The sequence below is a fragment of the Pseudophryne corroboree genome, chromosome 2, assembly GCF_028390025.1.
Source record: "Pseudophryne corroboree isolate aPseCor3 chromosome 2, aPseCor3.hap2, whole genome shotgun sequence".
Classification (NCBI taxonomy): domain Eukaryota; kingdom Metazoa; phylum Chordata; class Amphibia; order Anura; family Myobatrachidae; genus Pseudophryne; species Pseudophryne corroboree.
In genome coordinates, this window is record NC_086445.1 from 93,079,305 (window position 1) to 93,101,002 (window position 21,698).

Genomic DNA, 21,698 nt, shown 5'->3' on the forward strand with positions numbered 1-21,698 from the left:
AACACGTTTGCCAAGTTTTACAAGTTTGATACTTTGGCCTCTGATGACCTCACGTTTGGTCAAGCAGTGTTGCAGGAGCCTCCGCGCTCTCCCTCCCATACTGGGAGCTTTGGTACATCCCCATGGTACTAATATGGACCCCAGCATCCTCTCGGACGTAAGAGAAAATAGGATTTTGGTTACCTACCGGTAAATCCTTTTCTTGTAGTCCGTAGAGGATGCTGGGCGCCCTCCCAGTGCTGCGTTTTCCTGCTTTGTTTTTATAGTTCAGTTCTGCCTGGTTCCTAGGTAAGTTCTGCGTTATTTACGGTTTTCAGCTGTTGCTGAGTTTTTCTGGCATGTTGGCCGGATTTGCATGTTGTGTGAGCTGGTATGAATCTCGCCACTATCTGTGTAATTCCTTCTCTCGAAGTTTGTTGTCTGCTCGGGCACAGTTTCTAGACTGAGTCTGGTAGGAGGGGCATAGAGGGAGGAGCCAGCCCACACTATTAAACTTTTAAAGTGCCAATGGCTACTGGTGGACCTGTCTATACCCCATGGTACTAATATGGACCCCAGCATCCTCTACGGACTACGAGAAAAGGATTTACCGGTAGGTAACCAAAATCCTATTTTCTTAATGACACGCTCAAGTTAAATTATACGTTTTTAGCTGTATCTTTCCTTCAAAGCACCATACGACTAGAGATGAAAATATTTTAACGTAATTACCTGAAATGAAAAATCAGTTCCTTCTGGTTGTATAATGTATATTCCACTTGGAGCTTTTGAAATTGGTTCAAAATTGTCTTTAATATCAGTGCAGTCAAACCCTATGTACAAAAATAAGGAGGAGAAGCTATTTGTTGTATCACAACAATGAGTTGCCATTTTTGTGCAGCTTCATTTTGCCCTGGAAGACTTTTAACACTGAAATTTAGCCAATTTACAGATGTGTCCTCACTTACGGATTGTCCATACACCAGTGCGGTGAGGTGAGGCGAGGCAGAGCCTTTCCTGTCATACTAACATTTGCACCAGAGTTTTGACTGTATAAAGTATATGAAAAATACAAAAAATATATTACAAATATCTTCTTTGTATTATTCTAATAATTTTTATAGTCAAAACTCTGGAGCAAAAAATCTATGACAGGTGAGGCAGTGCCTCCCCTGCCTATCTTTTCCACTCATCTCTGATCAAAAATCATTACATTTATAAGCAGTATATACTGCTGCTCCTGTGTATAATGCCCACATGAACATTTTGGCTCATATATTGTGTGTAAATCTGGCTATGGTACTAGCCAGTGCCTCCTGAGCCATTTACCTCACGGCACGTCCCTGCCATACACCACATTTTAGTCGCATTTGCAGATGCAGCAAAAAGCCACTCACAGGGGAAAAATCAATTGGGAGAGAGGTTTAGCAAGGTATAAAAACCTTGCTTACCTCACGCCCAATTTTGGATCACCTCAGGTATGCAAGTCACCAATACCCGCGGAATCCAATTTAAAGAAAGGGTTACAGGCTTTTGAGTGCCAGAGCAAGTCCAGGCTATTTTTCCTAAAATTAACGATTTTTCCAAAAATTATAAATTTTTCTTAAAATTATCAATTTTGGCTGAAATTAAGAATTTTTCCAAAAATGAACGCTTTGGAGGTGCCAGAAAAAAAGACGTAGTGATTTCTATACAAATCACTGGGTCCCATTTTCAGTCTTCCAATTAATACCAAGACCGCACAGCTGCAGGAAAAACCCAGCGCTGTGGGTTTTTTACATTTTCCGCCAGCAATTGAATCTGCCCCACAGTGTACAGAGAAGCCAGGTTATCGTTTTGGTTTTACATACATGCAAAGTGGCAGATGAAGCACTAAGAATCCCGACATGAGAAAAAAAACGCAGCTGCTGCATTAGAGCAGTTTTACACAGATTCAGACTCAGTCGCACACAGATGTTCAAATGACGCACATCAAATTGATCAGTGTAGTTTTGTCACCCTCAGTTGTTTTATTTATGCAAATAAGACGCACATTTTGAGCAAGAAAGACCCTCTGCACGTCAAAACTTTTATTATTTAATTATAGACAGTTAGCTATAATAAACAATTAGTTTAAGAATAGTTATTATTATAACTAAATGAAGAACTAAAGAAAGCATCTCATCATCAATATTATGAGGTCTGTCTTGTCTCCTACGTGTATGCGCAGTGTGCTGCCCCTTCAACACCTCCCACTGCTAGAGTAAGGAGATGGATCCTAGCCAGAAAGGAGCAGAACCCACCGCAAACGGTACGCAGCCACATAAGAAAAGGGGGTGATGGGGAGCATGTGCCGAGTCCCTTTACTAGTGTAATAGTATAGGATGAACTTAGCTTTCTTGGTTATCAGAACAGTTCTATGAATGAAGCTTACTTTTATTACTGCATGTTGCCATATATCTGAGAAATCCAAGCCCACTCACACTGCCTATTGTTTTTGTTACACTAACTTTTCTGGACTCCAAGTTTTCAAAAGTTAATAACTTAATACCTATCTAATGCTGGCCACACACACGGTGATAGCAGAAACTGGGTAACTGTACAATATGTGTGTGTGAACCCAAAATGTACAAAATGCCAGACAGTGATTTGACCACAATCAATACTTCAATAATGGGAAAGCAATATTCTTACCATGCGTCTGAATAGGTCTATAAAGAAAAGGATCTGTATGTTTTTTCATCACTTCTGCATTCAAAAGAAGAACCTTATTGGTTAATTCACTCACCTATAGGTGCAATAATAAGATGGATAAGTATACTTACAGTAATAGTGCACATTGTACACATTCATTTTGCTTCATATAGATGCATGCTACACAAATGTATTGTGTTCCTCTATATGGAAGCAAGTTTTCACAAAAAAATGGAAAGGGGTGGCTATGGGTACCAACAGCACTCCATTGAGCTTAATGAATTATCCCTTCTCATACAGATGTGTCCTCCTACATCCTGGCTGCAGTGACGTAAAACAACCCTTATAGTCACGCCTAGTCATGAGCGTGTTTACTAACGCCGGGCATCTTTTTGTGCATTTTCCCCCCAGAAAATGCATCTTATTCGCACCGCTACTACTCTGTTAAATAAAATGATATCCGGCATGTCTATATTCTGTGCGACCGTGGCTGTATCTACATATGAAATGCTATGTTACAGTGTTTTTCTGGAAATCACTTGTAACGTAGCATTCCGTATGCAGATACAACCACAGTCACACTCAGAAACTAATGCAGAACTAAATAAACAGCTTTTTCAAGTGTTCAGCAAGCGAAACGCTTGAAGAGAAAAACTGTTTCAATGTGTAGTGGTTTTTACAGTGATTAAACCGATTGTCCCTTTAAAAAAACATTAGAGTTCGGCTGGCATCGTGAATAAGACGCATTTTTGGCAATAAAATAAAAAAGGCATCTTGCAGTGTATGGTGTATGAGGCAAGATATATTAGGACACATCTGTGTGAAAAGTTTATCAAAAGTGAACACTAAAAGTATACTCATTTTGGTGCTGTTCTCATGAGCTTTTTTTTCATGAATGTCTTTAAGGAAGGCACACAGAGAGCATGAAAAGTGTATGTGCACTTGATGTACAGGAATAGGTTTGTTTAACTGAATGAAGACGCCAATACATGCTAGACACACATCCTTGTGCATTTATTGTTCAAAAGTGGGTACACATGGATAAATACTGTGCTTAACATCCTTGTGCAATGTTCCTAATAATTGTAAAAACAATTTAGTTATGTGGCACAGTAGTTAGCATTGCTGTCTCCCAGAGATTGAGTAGTGGGCTATCTTACTATCTGTCTCTAGCCTGATATGGAGAAATATATGTTCTCTTCATGTTCGCATGGCCCTAACACATTTCAAAACATAGTGGCACCATAGGTTAATTGTCTGCTGGTAAAATAGACCCTAGTGTGCACTACGAAATTGGGGGGCATTGGACAAACAATATATGACCAGATGCTCAATTTTAGAGCATTATGTTGCCTGTGTTTTTGTCTAAAGATACGTTACACATTATAGTAAAAAAAATACTTTTACGAGGTAAGCAGAGCAATTAGTAGTTCTCAAGCAAAGAAGAAAGAAACATTTATTTTTTCAACTGATCTTTGATGGGTTGTCTGGATATTCCTTCTTATGGCGTCTATTCAATTACTGTTGGAATTCCCGACCTGTCTAAAAAACGTTAGTTTCCGACTTTTTAAAGTCGAATCTGGATTCGACCTATTCAAGTCAAGTGCAGTTTTTCCGTCAAGTCAGGAATTCCGACTTGTGGGAAAAACGAGTTTTATGGTAAGAACTTACCCTTGTTAAAACTCTTTCTGCGAGGTACACTGGGCTCCACAAGGAATGGACAATGGGGTGTAGAGTAGGATCTTGATCCAAGGCACCAACAGGCTCAAAGCTTTGACTGTTCCCAGAATGCATAGCGCTGCCTCCTATATCACCCCGCCTCCCTGCACAGGATCTCAGTTTTTAGTTAACCAGTCCAATGCAGTAGCAGGAAAAGAGACGACAACGGTTAGTAGCCACAGCACCGCATTCTCACGATAGGAGACGTGTCAGCGGCTAATGCCATACCAACCCAGAGAAGCTAAGTGCGTCAGGGTGGGCGCCTTGTGGAGCCCAGTATACCTCGCAGAAAGAGTTTTAACAAGGGTAAGTTCTTACCATAAAACTCGTTTTCTGCTGCGGGGTACACTGGGCTCCACAAGGAATGGACAATGGGGATGTCCTAAAGCAGTTCCTTACGGGAGGGGACGCACTGTAGCGGGCACAAGAACCCGGCGTCCAAAGGAATCATCCTGGGAAGCGGCAGTATCGAAGGCATAGAACCTTATGAACGTGTTCACAGAGGACCATGTAGCACCCTTGCACAATTGTTCAAAGGTCGCACCACGTTGGGCCGCACAAGAAGGTCCAACAGACCGAGTAGAATGGGCCTTAATGTGATCAGGAGCAGAGAGACCAGCCTTCACATAACCATGTGCAATCACCATTCTAATCCATCTGGCCAGAGTTTGCTTGTGAGCAGGCCAGCCACGTTTGTGAAACCCAAACACAACAAAAAGAGAATCAGATTTCCTAATAGGAGCAGTTCTCTTCACACAGATACGGAGAGCCCGTACCACATCCAAAGACCGCTCTTTGGGAGACAGATCAGGAGAAACAAGTGCCGGAACCACAATCTCCTGATTAAGGTGGAACGAAGAAACCACCTTAGGTAGATAGCCGGGACGAGTCCTAAGAACCGCCCGGTCACAGTGAAATATCAGATATGGGGAACTACAGGACAAGGCACCCAAATCCGACACTCTTCTAGCTGAAGCAATAGCCAGCAGAAACACCACCTTAATGGAAAGCCACTTAAGGTCAGCTGAACAAAGAGGTTCAAACGGAGACTCTTGTAACGCCTCCAAAACCACGACAAGTCCCAAGGAGCCACAGGCGGGACATATGGAGGTTGGATACGCAACACGCCCTGGGTAAAGGTATGCACATCAGGTAAGGTCGCAATTTTTCTCTGAAACCACACCGACAAAGCAAATATTTGAACCTTGAGGGTGGCCAGATGCAGGCCTAAGTCCAGGCTCTGCTGAAGAAAAAACAACAACTTGGCTATACTAAACTTGGAAGCGTCATAATCGTTAGATGCGCACCAAACAAAGTAAGAATGCCAGACCCTATAGTAAATCCGAGCCGAAGCCGGTTTCCGGGTCCGCAACATAGTTTGAATGACCGCCTCAGAAAACCCTTTAGCCCTTAAGACGGAAGCTTCAAGAGCCACGCCGTCAAAGACAGCCGGGCTAGGTCCTGGTACTAGATACAGGGGCCCTGAACGAGGAGGTCTGGGCGTTGGGGAAGTAGAATTGGACGCTCTGACGATAGGCCTTGCAGGTCTGAGAACCAGTGCCGTCTGGGCCACGCTGGAGCTATGAGAAGCAGAATTCCTTTTTCTTGCTTGAACTTCCGAATTACCCTGGGCAGGAGTGACACCGGAGGGAACACGTACAGCAGCCGAAACCTCCACGGTACCGCCAGCACATCCACGAATGCTGCTTGAGGATCGCTTGTCCTTGCTCCGAAGACCGGAACCTTGTGATTGTGTCGAGACGCCATCAGATCTACGTCTGGAAGGCCCCACCTTTCCACTAGGAGTTGAAACACTTCTGGATGGAGGCCCCACTCGCCGGCATGCACGTCCTGACGACTGAGAAAGTCTGCTTCCCAATTCAGGACTCCCGGAATGAATATTGCCGATATGGCCGATAGATGGCGTTCTTCCCACTGTAGAATCCGTGAGACTTCCTTCATTGCTAGGCGGCTTCGAGTGCCACCCTGATGATTTATGTAAGCCACTGTGGTGGCGTTGTCCGACTGTACTTGAACAGGACGGTTCTGAATTAAATGCTGGGCTAGGTTCAAGGCATTGAAGACCGCCCGCAACTCCAGAATATTGATCGAGAGGAGGGACTCCTCCTTGGTCCACCGCCCCTGAAGGGAGTGTTGCTCCAGCACCGCACCCCAACCTCTTAGACTGGCATCTGTTGTCAACTGGACCCAGTCGGATATCCAGAACAGACGGCCCCTGCACAGTTGTTGGTCCCGGAGCCACCAGAGCAGCGACAGACGGACCTCCGGAGTCAATGAGATCATTTGAGACCTGATCCGGTGAGGCAGGCCGTCCCATTTGGCTAGAATCAGCCTCTGGAGAGGGCGAGAGTGAAATTGAGCGTACTCCACCATGTCGAATGCTGACACCATGAGGCCCAGCACCTGCATCGCCGAATGTATCGACACTTGCGGACGAGATAGGAAGCAACGAATCCTGTCCTGAAGTTTCAGGACTTTCTCCTGAGACAGGAACAACCGCTGGTTGTGAGTGTCCAATAGTGCTACCAGATGCACCATGCTCTGAGCAGGGATCAGGGATGACTTCTTCCAGTTGATGAGCCACCCGTGGGCTTGCAGAAACCGGACCGTCACATCTAGATGACACAGGAGAAGTTCTGGGGAATTTGCCAGGATTAACAAGTCGTCCAAATACGGCAGTATCCTGACCCCTTGACGGCGGAGTACCACCGTCATCACCGCCATGACTTTTGTAAATTCTCGCGGAGCCGTTGTTAAACCAAAAGGTAACGCCCGAAACTGGTAATGGCAGTTGCCAATCGCAAATCTCAGGTATTGCTGATGAGACACTGCTATAGGAATATGCAGGTAAGCATCCTGTATATCCAGGGAGACCATGAAGTCCCCAGGTTCCAAGGCCAGAACTATAGAGCGAAGGGTTTCCATCCGGAACTTGGAAACCTTCACAAACCTGTTCAATGCCTTGAGGTTGAGAATGGGCCGGGAGGACCCGTTCGCTTTCGGGACTAGAAACAGCGGAGAATAGTACCCCCGGCCCCTCTGCGCAAGAGGCACCTGCACTTCGACTCCTGTATCCAGGAGGGTCTGTACCACCGAATGTAGAGTATTTGCCTTTGTCTTGTCCAACGGGACATCTGTCTGGCAAAATCGATGAGGGGGTCGGTTTTTGAAGGCTATGGCGTAACCTCGAGTGACGACTTCCTGTACCCAGGCATCTGAAGTGGCCTTCAACCATTCCTGGGTATACCCTAGAAGCCGGCCCCCCACCCTGGGATCCCCCAGAGGGAGGCCCGCCCCATCATGCGGCAGGCTTATCTGTCTTGGAAGCTGGCTGACGGGCCGCCCAGGCTCTTTTGGGCTTAGGCTTACCAGGTTTGGAAGTACGGGCCTGTTTGTTGTACGCCTGACCTTTTGCTTTACCTGAAGGACGAAAGGGGCGAAAGGAAGTACCTTTAGCCTTCGACACAGAAGGAGCAGTACTTGGCAGACAGGCAGTTTTGGCAGTAGCCAAGTCAGCCACTATCTTATTTAAATCCTCCCCAAACAGAATATCTCCCTTAAAAGGGAGTACCTCCAGGGTTCTTCTCGAGTCCAGATCCACAGACCAGGATCTCAGCCACAATATCCGGCAAGCCAGGACTGACATAGTAGAGGCCTTGGCTGCCAGGATACCGGCATCAGAAGCCGCCTCTTGAATATAACGAGAAGCTGTGACAATATAAGACAAGCATTGTCTAGCATGGTCAGAGGAGATTTCAGCATCTAACTCCAAGGCCCATGCTTCAATAGCCTCTGCAGCCCAAGTAGCTGCAATAGTGGGCCTTTGTGCAGCACCCGTGAGGCTGTAAATCGCTTTCAGACAACCCTCCACACGTTTATCCGTAGGCTCTTTTAGAGACGTGACGGTGGTGACCAGTAGAGCTGAGGAAACCACCATCCTAGCCACATGTGAGTCCACTGGAGGAAACGTTTCCCAATTCTTAGACAGCTCCGGCGCGAGGGGATAGCGAGCCAGCATTTTCTTTTGAGGCACAAACTTCGTACCCGGGTTGTCCTAGGGTTCCTGACGTATCACAATTAGGTGGTCAGATTGAGGTAAAACTTGTTTAATCACCTTCTGACGCTTGAACCTATCTGGTTTCTTAGGAGGAACGGATGGCTCGGGATCATCCGTAATCTGTAAAATTAACTTAATAGCCTCCAAAAGATCAGGACCATCCACATGTGAACCACCCTCGCCATCAGCCGTATCTGAGTCAGAACCTGTGGGGTCAGTGTAAGTGCCGTCTTCATCTGACGAGGTGTCAGTGACAGCAAGGGATTGTGAGGAGACAAGAGCTCGCTTAGAGGACCCCTTGGACGTAGGCGAGCGACGGTCAGACTTTTTAGTAGTCAGGGACTGGTTCAACTTATTTATTTGAGCAGATAAATCGTCCGCCCACGGCGGGTTAGCTGCAGGGACCACAAACGGTTGTACCGGCATTGGGGGTCCCATAGGGGGTGTTAGTTTATGAACTAGCGTATGCAGAAGCGTGGAAAAAGTGGCCCACGGCGGGTCATTATTTGCCCCCGTTGCCACCGTCCCACTGGGGGGCAAGGAGCCCCCAGAGCCAGAGCCCAAAGCTGCTATATTCTCCTCATAGGTATCTGTGGCTTCAGCAACACCGGCAGTGTGTTCAGCCCCAGAACCGTTACCCTCAGAAGCAGACATGATATAACTTGCAGTATCAGGTAACACAGTACAATTTGTCAGCAGCACAATACCTCTATCCCAAACCCCTGCGCAGTGTAGTCAGCACCAGCAGAGATAAAGGAGAGATATGGTGACTAAATCACAGAGAAAAATACGTAATACAGTATATCTTTGTGAAAATCCTATATTAGATAAAACCTGACGCACCAAGCCCCCTCAGGTTATAGAATATAGGGATAGCAGGTTGAGTGAAAGACACGAAATGGACACCACTCAGCTATCAAATGCACACACAAACAGTCACAGTTTGTACAATGCAGAGGTTATTACTAACAATAATACTGCACTGAACTAGCTTACACAGCTATATAACAATAGATATAACAGTACACAGTAAGAACTGGATGTATATCACAGGGTAATTGTACTAATAAACCCTGACTAAATGCACTCTTTCTTACTAACACTGACTAAAAAAGGCAGGTAGAATACTTAAGTGTCTTGTAAAGTCACAGCACTGACAACCAGGCAGCTTTACATAGGAGGATTTGCCCAAGCATTCCCAGGAACAGTGAGCTGAGGGATAATGGCGCCGCAGACACTGCCAGGGAGTGAGGGAGAGACAGAGATGCAGCTCCAGGGCGGGAACCTTTGCAGAAAATGGCGCCCTGGGGCTGGGGCTTCAGGTCCAAGCTCTATCCCCCTGCTGGAAAAAACAACCGGGTACTGCGGTCTCTAAGAAAACGGTTTATAGAGAAAACCTGACCTGTCCCATGCCCTGGTAATCTAGTGGGATCGCCTGTACTGCCACAGTGTCCACCGCCAGCGCGCGCGGCCCGCCTCCCACTGACCGCGCCGGATCACGATAAAGACCGGGTCCCGCTAGCGTGACCCACTTACCACCTCCCGAAGTTCGGCCACGCGATCACGGAGAGCCCCCGTCGTGTGTGCCTGACAAGAAGAAAACCGGAGCCTCCTGCTGTAGTTACCCGGCAACCAGGGTTCGGGAGTGTACAGCGCCGCCGTGAATGTCCACTGACATGTAACACTGCTGCTGCCCTTGAAGTCTTCACTGGAGCAGCCCCTCTGTTAAGTGCCTGCTACTGCAGCACCAATTACAAAACTGAGATCCTGTGCAGGGAGGCGGGGTGATATAGGAGGTGGCGCTATGCATTCTGGGAACAGTCAAAGCTTTGAGCCTGTTGGTGCCTCGGATCAAGATCCTACTCTAGACCCCATTGTCCATTCCTTGTGGAGCCCAGTGTACCCCGCAGCAGAAACATGTGGTTCGGCGGATTAGCCACGGATCCACGAATTTTGTAGAATTTGCGGGCATTTTCGACAGGTTTTTGGCCCATTTTTGGATAATGCCAATTCTACTTTAAAAAAAGTCGGATCAGCATTGTCGAAAACGGGCTAAACCTTTCGAAAACGCCAGTAAATTAAATAGTGCAGTATCGGATCCTCTCCGTCGGAGAGGATCCAACACCAATTGAATACACCTAATAGTGATTCATGAGATATTTATACAGTGGAACATTAGATTACTAATCTATAAACTAGTGGAACATTAGTTTATACATTAGAAATCTAGATCTGTGGATCAAGTGATATTCTGTTAATTACCTGAATATAGGTATAACTGCATATAATACAATTATCAAGTATCTATTGCTTTTGTTAAAATATTTGCACCTGATTGGACAGAAATTCCAAAGATTTCTGGTGTTCTTCCATCATGTTCTTCAACATTGTCTTTGTGCTTCTTGCATAAGTTATAAGCGACTGTTGTAGATTCCCTATAAACAAACATTAGTTGGGTATATAGAGTGGCATTTAATCACAGTAACCAATCAAAAACTCGCTTTCATAATGGGTAGTCTGGGGCACAACGGGTGGCAAGGGTGAAAGGGGGGCACTGTCTCTTTTCTATTATTCCTCATCCACTCCACTTCACATCAGCGTGTCTCCACCGTAGACAGTAGAAACAGGTTCTGATATTCTATGTGTAACATAAAAATGGCCACATACTGTATATCTTACCTCAGGCTTCATGCATACTGAGCCTGATTCAGAAGCATATGAAAGTGCTCAATGTTTTATTTCTGCGCATGAGTCAGTGATACACTGTCCATGCCTCCTGGTGATTGCTGCGGGAGATGCTTATTGGAATTGTTTGGAGATCTTGAGCAGTGACCGGGGGTGTGGCTAACAACACTTGGCGTGTCAGTGACAAGAACTGCGTGGAAAGATGCACTGGCAGCTATGTAGCCATGAACAATCTGAGCACAATAAGGTTGCACGACTGTCCGGTGGTGCAGTCTATGTCCGATCGATGATGCGCCTTTGTTCACACATTGATGGACTTGTGCCGTGACTGGTGTGCATCTCAGTAGGATGCCCACCGGCCGCAACATTAGCATAAAGACTCTGTCGCAGCTGTGAGGATGGACACATCTATAGCCGCATTGGACACTAGTGAAGTCTACTTACTGCAAACGTTGATTTTTTTCTCTCGAAATGTAAACGACATGTCTTTCCATATCTGAGAACACTTCTCGTCACTCTTCGCTACAGTGGACATCGTTTTCCTCCTTCCTGACGAGGTCACATTTTTCATTGTTTCTCCCACAACGTTGACTGAAACCGCACCATCGAATACATTCCCCTATGGAGGAAGCAGTTACCTTAAGACTCAATGGGCGGGATTCAATTATTTTCACCCCTTTTCACACCCGTTCTGTTTCTGCCCTCAGGGACGTTGTATCATTATTTCAGCTCGCTACCCTCGGAGAAGCGAGGCACCCAACCCTTTACACAGCTAAACCTGATTACTATGGGCGCAATATGCGCCATAACGGAGATCATTTTAGAAAGGAAATTGAGCGTGATATATCATTTGAATCTCACCCAATGTCTCACACTGATTGTATGATCGCAAGTGGCAAACGTTCGGAACATTTGATGTCGTGGGCAAAGGCTGGGACTGCTGATCTTATAAACGGACTGATACATCCAGCAGTAGCAGGTTACACCATGTATGAAACCTAATTTATCCTTGGCAGGGGGGGTCTGGGACTGAGGGTCGACAGCACAAAGGTCGACACACCTTAGGTCGACGCCAATTGGTTGACACACCTTATGTCGACATGGACAAAAGGTCGACATTGACAAAAGGTCGACAGGAACAGGGTCGACTTGGAAAAAGGTCGACATGAGTTTTTTATGTTTTTTTTGTGTCGTTTTCTTCGTAGAGTGACCGGGAACCCCAATTAGTGCACCGCGTCCCCTCGCGTGGCTCGCTTCGCTCGCCATGCTTCGGGCATGGTGCCTTCGCTCCGCTACCGCTTCGCTCGGCACACTTAACCGTTCCAATCGTAGTCCACGTGGATCGTTAAGTATGAAAAGGTTCAAAAAAAGAAAAAAATCGTGAAAAACTCATGTCGACCTTTTTCCATGTCGACATTGTTCCTGTCGACCTTTTGTCCATGTCGACCTAAGGTGTGTCGACCAACGGACGTGAGACAGGTGGACCCAGCTCAGCCAGCATTATCACAAGTTTGCTTTCGAACTTTCCTTATACCAGTTCAACATTGGTGAAGTATCAATCAGCTTTACAATTCTAACCAGCTTTTCTTTTAACTTTGCACTTTGAGCTCAATATGCACTAACTTTTTACAGCCATCTAACAGTTTATTTTTGCATGCAAGAAAAACAACACATTAAGTTGTGTCTAATTACCAGCAAGTCCTGAGGCCTAGGACACAGTCTTGAATACTACATATATGTTTATATATTTATTTTTCATTTTTAACTGTGTATATGCAATGTAAAGGCACTCAGCCTTCCAGTGTTTATTTATTTTTTAAAACTATTATTTTACCAATAAACTAATTTGTATATTTACAAAACCAGCAGCCGTTGTATTATCATCCCCTCCGAGCGCCCACATATTTTCTTTTTTCTGTTACTAATGCATAGCACAGGGATGACCATCTGTGGTTGAAACCATCGATGGATTATCTGTGAGTGCTTATCCACCAATGGTACCATCTAGGGAGGCCAATCCCGGGATTTTGGCCCCAAAATGCCTGGATTTGAATCCCGGGATTGGAGCCTCCAATCCCGGGATTTGCGGGATTACAGTAGGTTGCGCATGGGCAGTTTTGCTGGGCAGCACTGAGCACTATAGCACTCAGCTAGGATGCTGCCCAGCTGTGTGGCCCGGGTGGCAGCGGGGTATATGGAGTTTAGGCGGCAGCCATGGACACACTAACAGCGCCGGCGGCATTTCAAATGTAATGCTGGCTGCCAGTCAATTGGAGCTGGTGGACGGGGTGGTATTCAGTATGCCGGCTGTTGGGATCCCGGCGTTCAGCATACCAGCGCCGGAATCCCGGCACCCGGCATACCAACTATTCTCCCTCTTGGGGTCCACGACCCCCCTGGAGGGAGAATAAATAGCGTGGTGCGCATAGTGCGCCACCGTGCCCGCAGCACGGGCATGCAAGGGGCTCATTTGCGCTCGCCCAGCTGTCGGTATGCCGGCGGTCAGGATCCCGGCGCCGGTATGCTGTCCGCCGGGATCCCGGCCACCAGCATACCATACTACACCCGGTGGACCAGCAGCCAATCAGAGAAGTGGCCGCAGCAATGGCTCTTGATTGGCTGCCAGACCTCCAATTTGATTGGCTAGCAGCCAGCGCTACATTGGAAATGCTGCCGGTGCTGTCTGTGTTATCTATGGCTGCCCGCCTAATACTAACTGCACACAGCACTCTCCTGAGTCCATCCATCCTATCTGTGCTCCCCACGCACCCACCATCATTGCTCTCTACTCCCACCCTCCCTCACTGTTCCCTGCACCCTCCCTTCCTGCTCCCTAAACCCTACACCCATCCTCACTGTTCCCTACACTGACCCTCCCTTCCTGCTCCCTACACCCACCCTTACTGCTCCCTACACCCATCCTCCCTTGCTGCTCCATACACCCTCCCTCACTGCCCAACACACCAACTCTCTATACTCCATACACCGATCCATACTGCAATCCCGGGTTCCCGAGAATCCCAGGATCAAGCATTTTTCAATCCCGAATCCCGGGATTGGCCTCCCTAGTACCATCGATGATTAACTCACTGATGGCCATCCCTAAGTTTTTGTTGTTCGGGTAAAGGGTGTGCCCTCCCTTTCCTGTCCTTGCTGTCTGTTGTACGTGCTGATTGGCCATCAGAAGAACGCCTATAGAAAAACCATAGCGGAGTACTCTTTGTCTCTGAGAACCCCAATGGCATATTTACTGTTGCCCAGTCAGACACCATCTTTGTAGCTATGTCTATATAACCTATGTTATTGTAATCTTGCAGAGAACTCATGAGACTGCCTGACAGTTCATATCAGAACTACATTAACTCTCTTTTGGTCTATCTGCCAGCCTCAGTTAGCCTCTGACGTCAGTATCTACCAAGAAGCTGCCATAGGGACAGAGAAAAACAACAATGCAGCCACCACTGTGATAACATACCTATATAAAATAATGGAAATTGTATAATTTCATTACACACTGGAAAATGACACTGGAGATCTGTCACATGACGATGTTAACCTGCTTTTTTAGTGATATGGATAGTGATTTGCAGTTCACCTAATTTCGGCCAATCACAAGCTTGTATACATTGCTTCTGATTACCTCCCCCCCCCCCCCCAATTAATTTCTTTGAGAAATTAATTTTAAATTGCCTCTCAGCTTCCAATGAAAAATGCACCACCTATTCTGATAATACAAGTAAAGGAGACTCCAACAGTAGTATTGGGTGGATAGAATTCAGGGTAACCAGTGACTGGCACGCTCGCCTCAGACGTTTCCTGACATAGGCCCTCATTCCGAGTTGTTCGCTCGGTAAATTTCATCGCATCGCAGCGTTTTTCTGCTTAGTACGCATGCGCAATGTTCGCACTGCGACTGCGCCAAGTAAATTTGCTATGAAGATAGTTTTTTTACTCACGGCTTTTTCTTCGCTCCGGCGAACGTAATGTGATTGATAGGAAATGGGTGTTACTGGGCGGAAACACGGCGTTTTATGGGCGTGTGGATGAAAACGCTACAGTTTCCGGAAACAACGCAGGAGTGGCTGGAGAAACGGGGGAGTGTCTGGGCGAACGCTGGGTGTGTTTGTGACGTCAAACCAGGAACGACAAGCACTGAACTGATCGCAGATGCCGAGTAAGTCTGAAGCTACTCTGAAACTGCTAAGTAGTTTGTAATCGCAATATTGCGAATACATCGTTCGCAATTTTAAGAAGCTAAGATTCACTCCCAGTAGGCGGCGGCTTAGCGTGTGTAACTCTGCTAAAATCGCCTTGCGAGCGATCAACTCGGAATGAGGGCCATACTCTGCAGCCTGAAGAGGATCACTTATCCTACACACTGAGAAGCTTTATCACTGCGACTATCCGCAAAGTGTGGACACATTGGGTGGGAGCAGGAATATCCCGAGTCTAACAATGATCCTTTGGTTTACTTCTAATTTTTGTTTTTGTGATATTAGAGATAATACACTATGGGGGTCATTCCGAGTTGTTCGCTCGCAAGCTGCTTTTAGCAGCTTTGCACACGCTAAGCCGCCACCTACTGGGAGTGAATCTTAGCTTATCAAAATTGCGAACGAAAGATTCGCAATATTGCGAAAAGACTTCTCTGTGCAGTTTCTGAGTAGCTCGAGACTTACTCTGCCAGTGCGATCAGTTCAGTGCTTGTCGTTCCTGGTTTGACGTCACAAACACACCCAGCGTTCGCTCAGACACTCCTCCGTTTCTCCAACCACTCCCGCGTTTTTCCCAGAAACTGTAGCGTTTTTTCACACACTCCCATAAAACAGCCAGTTTCCACCCAGAAACACCCACTTCCTGTCAATCACATTACGATCACCAGAACGAAGAAAAAACCCCATAATGCCGTGAGTAAAATACCTAACTGCATAGCAAATTTACTTGGCGCAGTCGCACTGCGGACATTGCGCATGCGCATTAGCGACTAATCGCTCCGTTGCGAGAAAAAAATAACGAGCGAACAACTCGGAATGACCCCCTATGAGTTATACATTTGCACTTTTATTACATGATATGAACTGAGGGGAATCCTGCATGTAGAGTACAGGCGGGACAGAATTCCCATAACTAAGATGGCTTGCCTAAGTTTGTTACCTGATAATAAACAAAAACTAAACGTTTGATGTCATTTACATTAAAGGACGATTACTAACTTATCAATATCAATGATTTGTTTGTTCCACAAACTGTTGCTTGAAGTCGTTTTTTTTGTTCATTCTATGTGGGGGAGCGAGTTGCTGTGCTGTTGATTGTGTTTACACGCCATTTTGTTTCCACGCCATTACAACTACCCTCTCGCGGCTTATTGAATCGACCCCTTAATCTAGAAGGTCTCTGAATACACCATTAAGAAAATGCTGAAAGTCAAATATACATGTGTGAGACAGAGACACAGCACTTTCTGAGAGAAGAGCTACTGGGTGTATAGAAAAAAAAAGGTAATTGAAACTTGTATATTTATCTTACGTGTTACAGTAGATGATGAGTGACAGTCGGTATGCCACAGTACGCCATCCAGAAAAGTGCATGGTGTGTGGAATATTATTTCCAAACTTAAGGGGAGGACAGAATGGCGGGCCTTCCCTGGCATCCGTAACAACTGGGTTCCAGGACAATTTCCATAGACCTACACTTCCAAACAAAACTATCCTGTTGGGTGTGGTTCATAGCGTCGACAGTGTCTAGGTCGACCATGTTTGGGTCGACAACTAATGGTCGACAGTAACTAGGTCGACAGGGTCTCTAGGTCAACATGGTCTAGGTCGACAGGTCAAAAGTTCGACATGAGTTTTGAATGTTTTTTTGGTGTTGTTTTCTCCGTACAGTGAACGGGAACCCCAATTAGTGCACTATGTCCCCTCGCATGGCGAGCGAAGGCACAGGTTACTATTCCCAATCGTAGCCCGCGTGGATCATTAAGTATGGAGAGAAAAAAAGTGACAAACACATGTCGACCTAGTTACTGTCGACCAATAGTGGTCGATCTAAACATTGTCGACCTAGTTACTGTCGACCTAGAGCAGTGATGGCCAACCTTGACACTCCAGCTGTTGTTGAACTACACATCCCAGCATGCCCTGCATCAGTTTTAGCATGGCCAAATAGCAAAACTGATGCAGGGCATGCTGAGATGTGTAGTTCAACAACAGCTGGAGTGTCAAGGTTAGCCATCACTGACCTAGAGACTGGATCCCATCCTGTCTTGGGTGGAAATGTTCTGGCAAATAGGGTCTGTGGCTAATCATAATAAAGGACGTTCCGGCAGACTCCGTAGCACCACAAGCAATGTTTGAGGATGGAAAAAAGTTTCAGTTATGTTTTTTTAAACACCCTGTACTTTCCAGTGATTGCTGCATTTATAGGTGTGAGCAGTGCTGACGCCTGTGCGATCCCAGTGCTGCCACCTTGTGGAGATAACTGTACAGAGAAGTGCATGTTGTTTTTGCTTCTGGAGCTTAGCCACTAGTTTGAACAGAGGAGGTCATTCCGAGTTGTTCGCTCGCAAGGCGATTTTAGCAGAGTTGCTCACACTAAGCCGCCGCCTACTGGGAGTGAATCTTAGCATCTTAAAATTGCGAACGAAGTAATCGCAATATTGCGATTACACACCTCGTAGCAGTTTCTGAGTAGCTCCAGACTTACTCGGCATCTGCGATCAGTTCAGTGCTTGTCGTTCCTGGTTTGACGTCACAAACACACCCAGCGTTCGCCCAGACACTCCTCCGTTTCTACAGCCACTCCTGCGTTTTTTCCGGAAACGGTAGCGTTTTTTCCCACACGCCCATAAAACGGCCTGTTTCCGCCCAGTAACACCCATTTCCTGTCAATCACATTACGATCGCCAGAACGATGAAAAAGCCGTGAGTAAAATTACTAAGTGCATAGCAAATTTACTTGGCGCAGTCGCAGTGCGGACATTGCGCATGCGCATTAAGCGGAAAATCGCTGCGATGCGAAGATTTTTACCGAGCGAACAACTCGGAATGAGGGCCAGAATTCACAAGAAAACAATACAGCTTCCTAACACACTTTTACTACACAGACATATAAGCAGCTGTCAGCGATTAGGTCACGCAAGGTTACTCGCAATGTCTTCTCTAGCAGCACAAAAGAAACCATTTTACAAGTGTTATACTGTACATCCACAAAAACACATTCAGTACTGCATGTTTTTTTTAAGCTACATATATTATTGTTTTACTGAATATTCAATTATAGAATACTATGACAACTACACACTAACACCACCAGTTATGATCTAGTATTCATTTGTTCATTACAGAGGATGTGCTTATTTGTAGAACTCCTCCTAAAGGGCCTAATTCAAAGTCGATCGCAAAAACAAAATCTTCTAATGGGCAAAACCATGTGTACTACGGGGGGAGGGGGGGGGGGGGGGGGCAGATGTAACATGTGCAGAGAGAGTTAGATTTGGGTGTGGTGTGTTCAAACTGAAATCTAAATTGCAGTGTAAAAATAAAGCTGCCAGATGAGTGGAGCTTCTCTTGCACATAATCTTTGGTTTTGTGGGAAAATTGAAACGGTTTTGGTATAAGATCCTTTAGTATTTATCCCGTTTACTCATATTAAACCTCCCAAGAGTAGTGGGCCCGCTGCTGTTCGCGGATTTCTCACCCTGGATGCTGCAGTCTGACCTCACTCCTGCGATTCCTTTACTGACCGTGATGGTCATGGTAGCGAAGCAGGTGGTACTGCGACATTGGATTTATAAAACAGCCCCATCGATAGGAGAATGGGAATCAGCTTTATTAGATGTACTATTTTGTGAGAGGCGAATGGCTACTTTCCAAATTGAAACTGGGGTGATGCTTTTCCATAAAAAATGGGGCACGTACATAGATGGTTTACCTCTGGACAGGCGTGACTGTATCTGGAAGGTTTTTCAGGATACAACATGGTACTTGACCAATCGTATGGCTGGAACAATTACTTGATTTTTTTGTGATTTGTGGTGTTGGTTCGATCTGTAGACCTTTATTTCTGTATCGACTCTCCACCTCCTGACACTGCGTACTATTACGTTCATTCCAAAACCACGATTTAATTTTTTCTTTCCCTGGAACGTATGTTTGACTCCCCCCCCCCCCCCCCCCGGCAATATATTCATCTATTCATTGTATCTCTATACTATTCTTTTCTTTCTGTCTAAATTTCTTTCTTTTACTGTCTCTCCTCTTCCCTATCAGCTGTGCTGCTTGGTTTATTTTCTATAATTGTTGTTTTTATTGTTCGGGGCAGTGATGCACCTGGGTGACTTATGCCCCTTTGTATTGTTGCTATACAGCTGTGTTTGAATTAAGCGCATCCCAGCATTCACAGCGGCGGAGGACAGCCTATGGTGAAGCAAGGGAAAGCAGCAGCAGCGCCTCCACCAATTACACAGTGCTGCTGCGGCTTCCACCTCCCTCCTCCTCCTCCTTCTCCCCTGCCCGGGATCTCTGCCAGAAGAAGCTGCACCGAGGAGCCTGACTGCCAGTGGAGATAGTAATAAGTATAATTCTTTCTTTCTTTTTATCTATATATTCTGTCTGCCGTAATGTGTAAAAAGGGGACACTGCTGTAATGTGTAAAAAGGGGACGCTGTCTGCCTTAATGTGTAAAAAAGGGGACACTGTCTGCCATTATGTGTAAAAAGGGGATGCCATCTGCCGTAATGTGTAAAAAGGGGACGCTGTCTGCCGTAATGTGTAAAAAGAGGGGCGCTGTCTGCCTTAATGTGTAAAAAAGGGGACACTGTCTGCCATTATGTGTAAAAAGGGGGACGCTGTCTGCCGTTATGTGTAAAAAGGGGACGCTGTCTTCCGTAATGTGTAAAAAGGGGACGCTGTCTGTCGTAATGTGTAAAAAGGGGACGCTGTCTGCCGTAATGTGTAAAAAGGGGAATCTGTCCGCCGTAAGGTGTAAAAGGGGCTCTACCTGGTATAGTGGTGCTACTGTGCGGCGTAATTTGAATAATGGGGACTACTGTGCACCGTTATAGGAATTGGTATTATTTTGTGGCCACATCCCTTCCCCACGAAGCCACGCCCCTATATTTTTTGCACGCGTCTACAGGTAACACTGCCCCAGTTTAGCATTGAGGGGGGCTCCGATGCCGTTTCTTGCACACAGCGCTAAAATGTCTAGTTACGGCACTGTTGCTAGGTATCCATTTCTCTGGCCCTGAGCAGGTCCCCCTCACTAGATCCTCTCCAGGGGTGAGGGGGTGGACTTGGATGGGATGAGGGGGGCCCAAAACATTTTGTCGCACCTGGGCCCACCGATCGCTAGTTCCGCCACTGCACACAATCATATATACACTATAAATGATTAGAATAATCCTCTGCTGCCTCCATAGGCTTAAACAGTTCATGACATTTGAAGATGGAATAAACCTCCAAGGCCAAACATAGGGAGCAGACTGTAGTAACCACTGATAATAATGGGGACTGCTGTCTTCAGTGATTTCTGTGAAATCTCCTGTATTAGGCTGTTAGTACATAGCAGGAATACGCGAAAGTATGCAGAATCTGTTTTTGCATCATTTTATTAAAAATGGGCTTCATAAATAGGTCCCCTGACTTTAAAATGTGAAAGTATATGTTAATGTTACAGTAACTGTCAAAATTGCTACCCGTATCTCTAAATGACATTATTATGAAAACCAGAAAACAAAAACACATGTTGACAGAGTATCAAGATGATGCAATAAATAATCAACGGCTGTAGCATATCAAGATAAAACTATTACAGTGCTTAATGGTTTATATCATTGGCATTTAAAAAAAATATATATATTATTATTTGCATTCAACAAACCTATGTATCACTTATGCTGTTTACTTTCTGTGACCATCATATAAGTAATTTGTACAAAATAAAGGAATAATTGCTATAAGACATGTATTGTGTCTCTTCCAATTTTCTAGCATTCACTGTTCCAGCTTCTGAGTTAATGGAATTGCCGATCAGTCAGAATAACAGGAGAGGCTGTCAAAATAAGCGAGCTGATACTGTACTTGTCAAATGCATTCAGCGCACCATTGTAAAACATATTTACCAGTGGTGGGTATTTTAAGAAAATGGGAAAACATAAATATGTCACCATATCATAAATAAGCGAATACACATTTATCTAATAAAGGGGTCTGCAGCACAAAGGTCGACACACCTTAGGTCGACACCAATTGGTCGACACACCTTAGGTCGACATGGACAAAAGGTCGACAGGAACAAGGTCGACATGGAAAAAGGTCGACATGAGTTTTTTATGTTTTTTTGGTGTCGTTTTCTTCGTAGAGTGACCGGGAACCCCAATTAGTGCACTGCGTCCCCTCGCATGGCTCGCTTCGCTCGCCATGCTTCGGGCATGGTGCCTTCGCTCCGCTGCCGCTTCGCTCGGCACACTTTACCGTTCCAATCGTAGTCCACGTGGATCGTTAAGTATGAAAAGGTTCAAAAAAAGAAAAAAATCGTGAAAAACTCATGTCGACCTTTTTCCATG

General features: G+C 45.7%; 1 protein-coding gene across 4 annotated transcripts in view; it reads right to left on the reverse strand.

Moving 5' to 3' along the window:
- Positions 1–21,698, reverse strand: part of ANGPTL5 (angiopoietin like 5) — a 100,488-nt gene that overhangs the window by 34,662 nt on the left and 44,128 nt on the right. For all 4 annotated transcript variants that reach the window (XM_063957012.1, XM_063957009.1, XM_063957010.1 and 1 more), the window contains exons 2-5: positions 11,579–11,753; positions 10,781–10,884; positions 2,653–2,746; positions 712–812 (exon numbers count right to left, since the gene is read on the reverse strand). In XM_063957012.1, coding sequence (XP_063813082.1) covers positions 712–812; positions 2,653–2,746; positions 10,781–10,884; positions 11,579–11,705 — 426 coding nt within the window. In that variant the 5' untranslated portion in view covers positions 11,706–11,753. The remainder of the gene's footprint in view (positions 1–711; positions 813–2,652; positions 2,747–10,780; positions 10,885–11,578; positions 11,754–21,698) is intronic.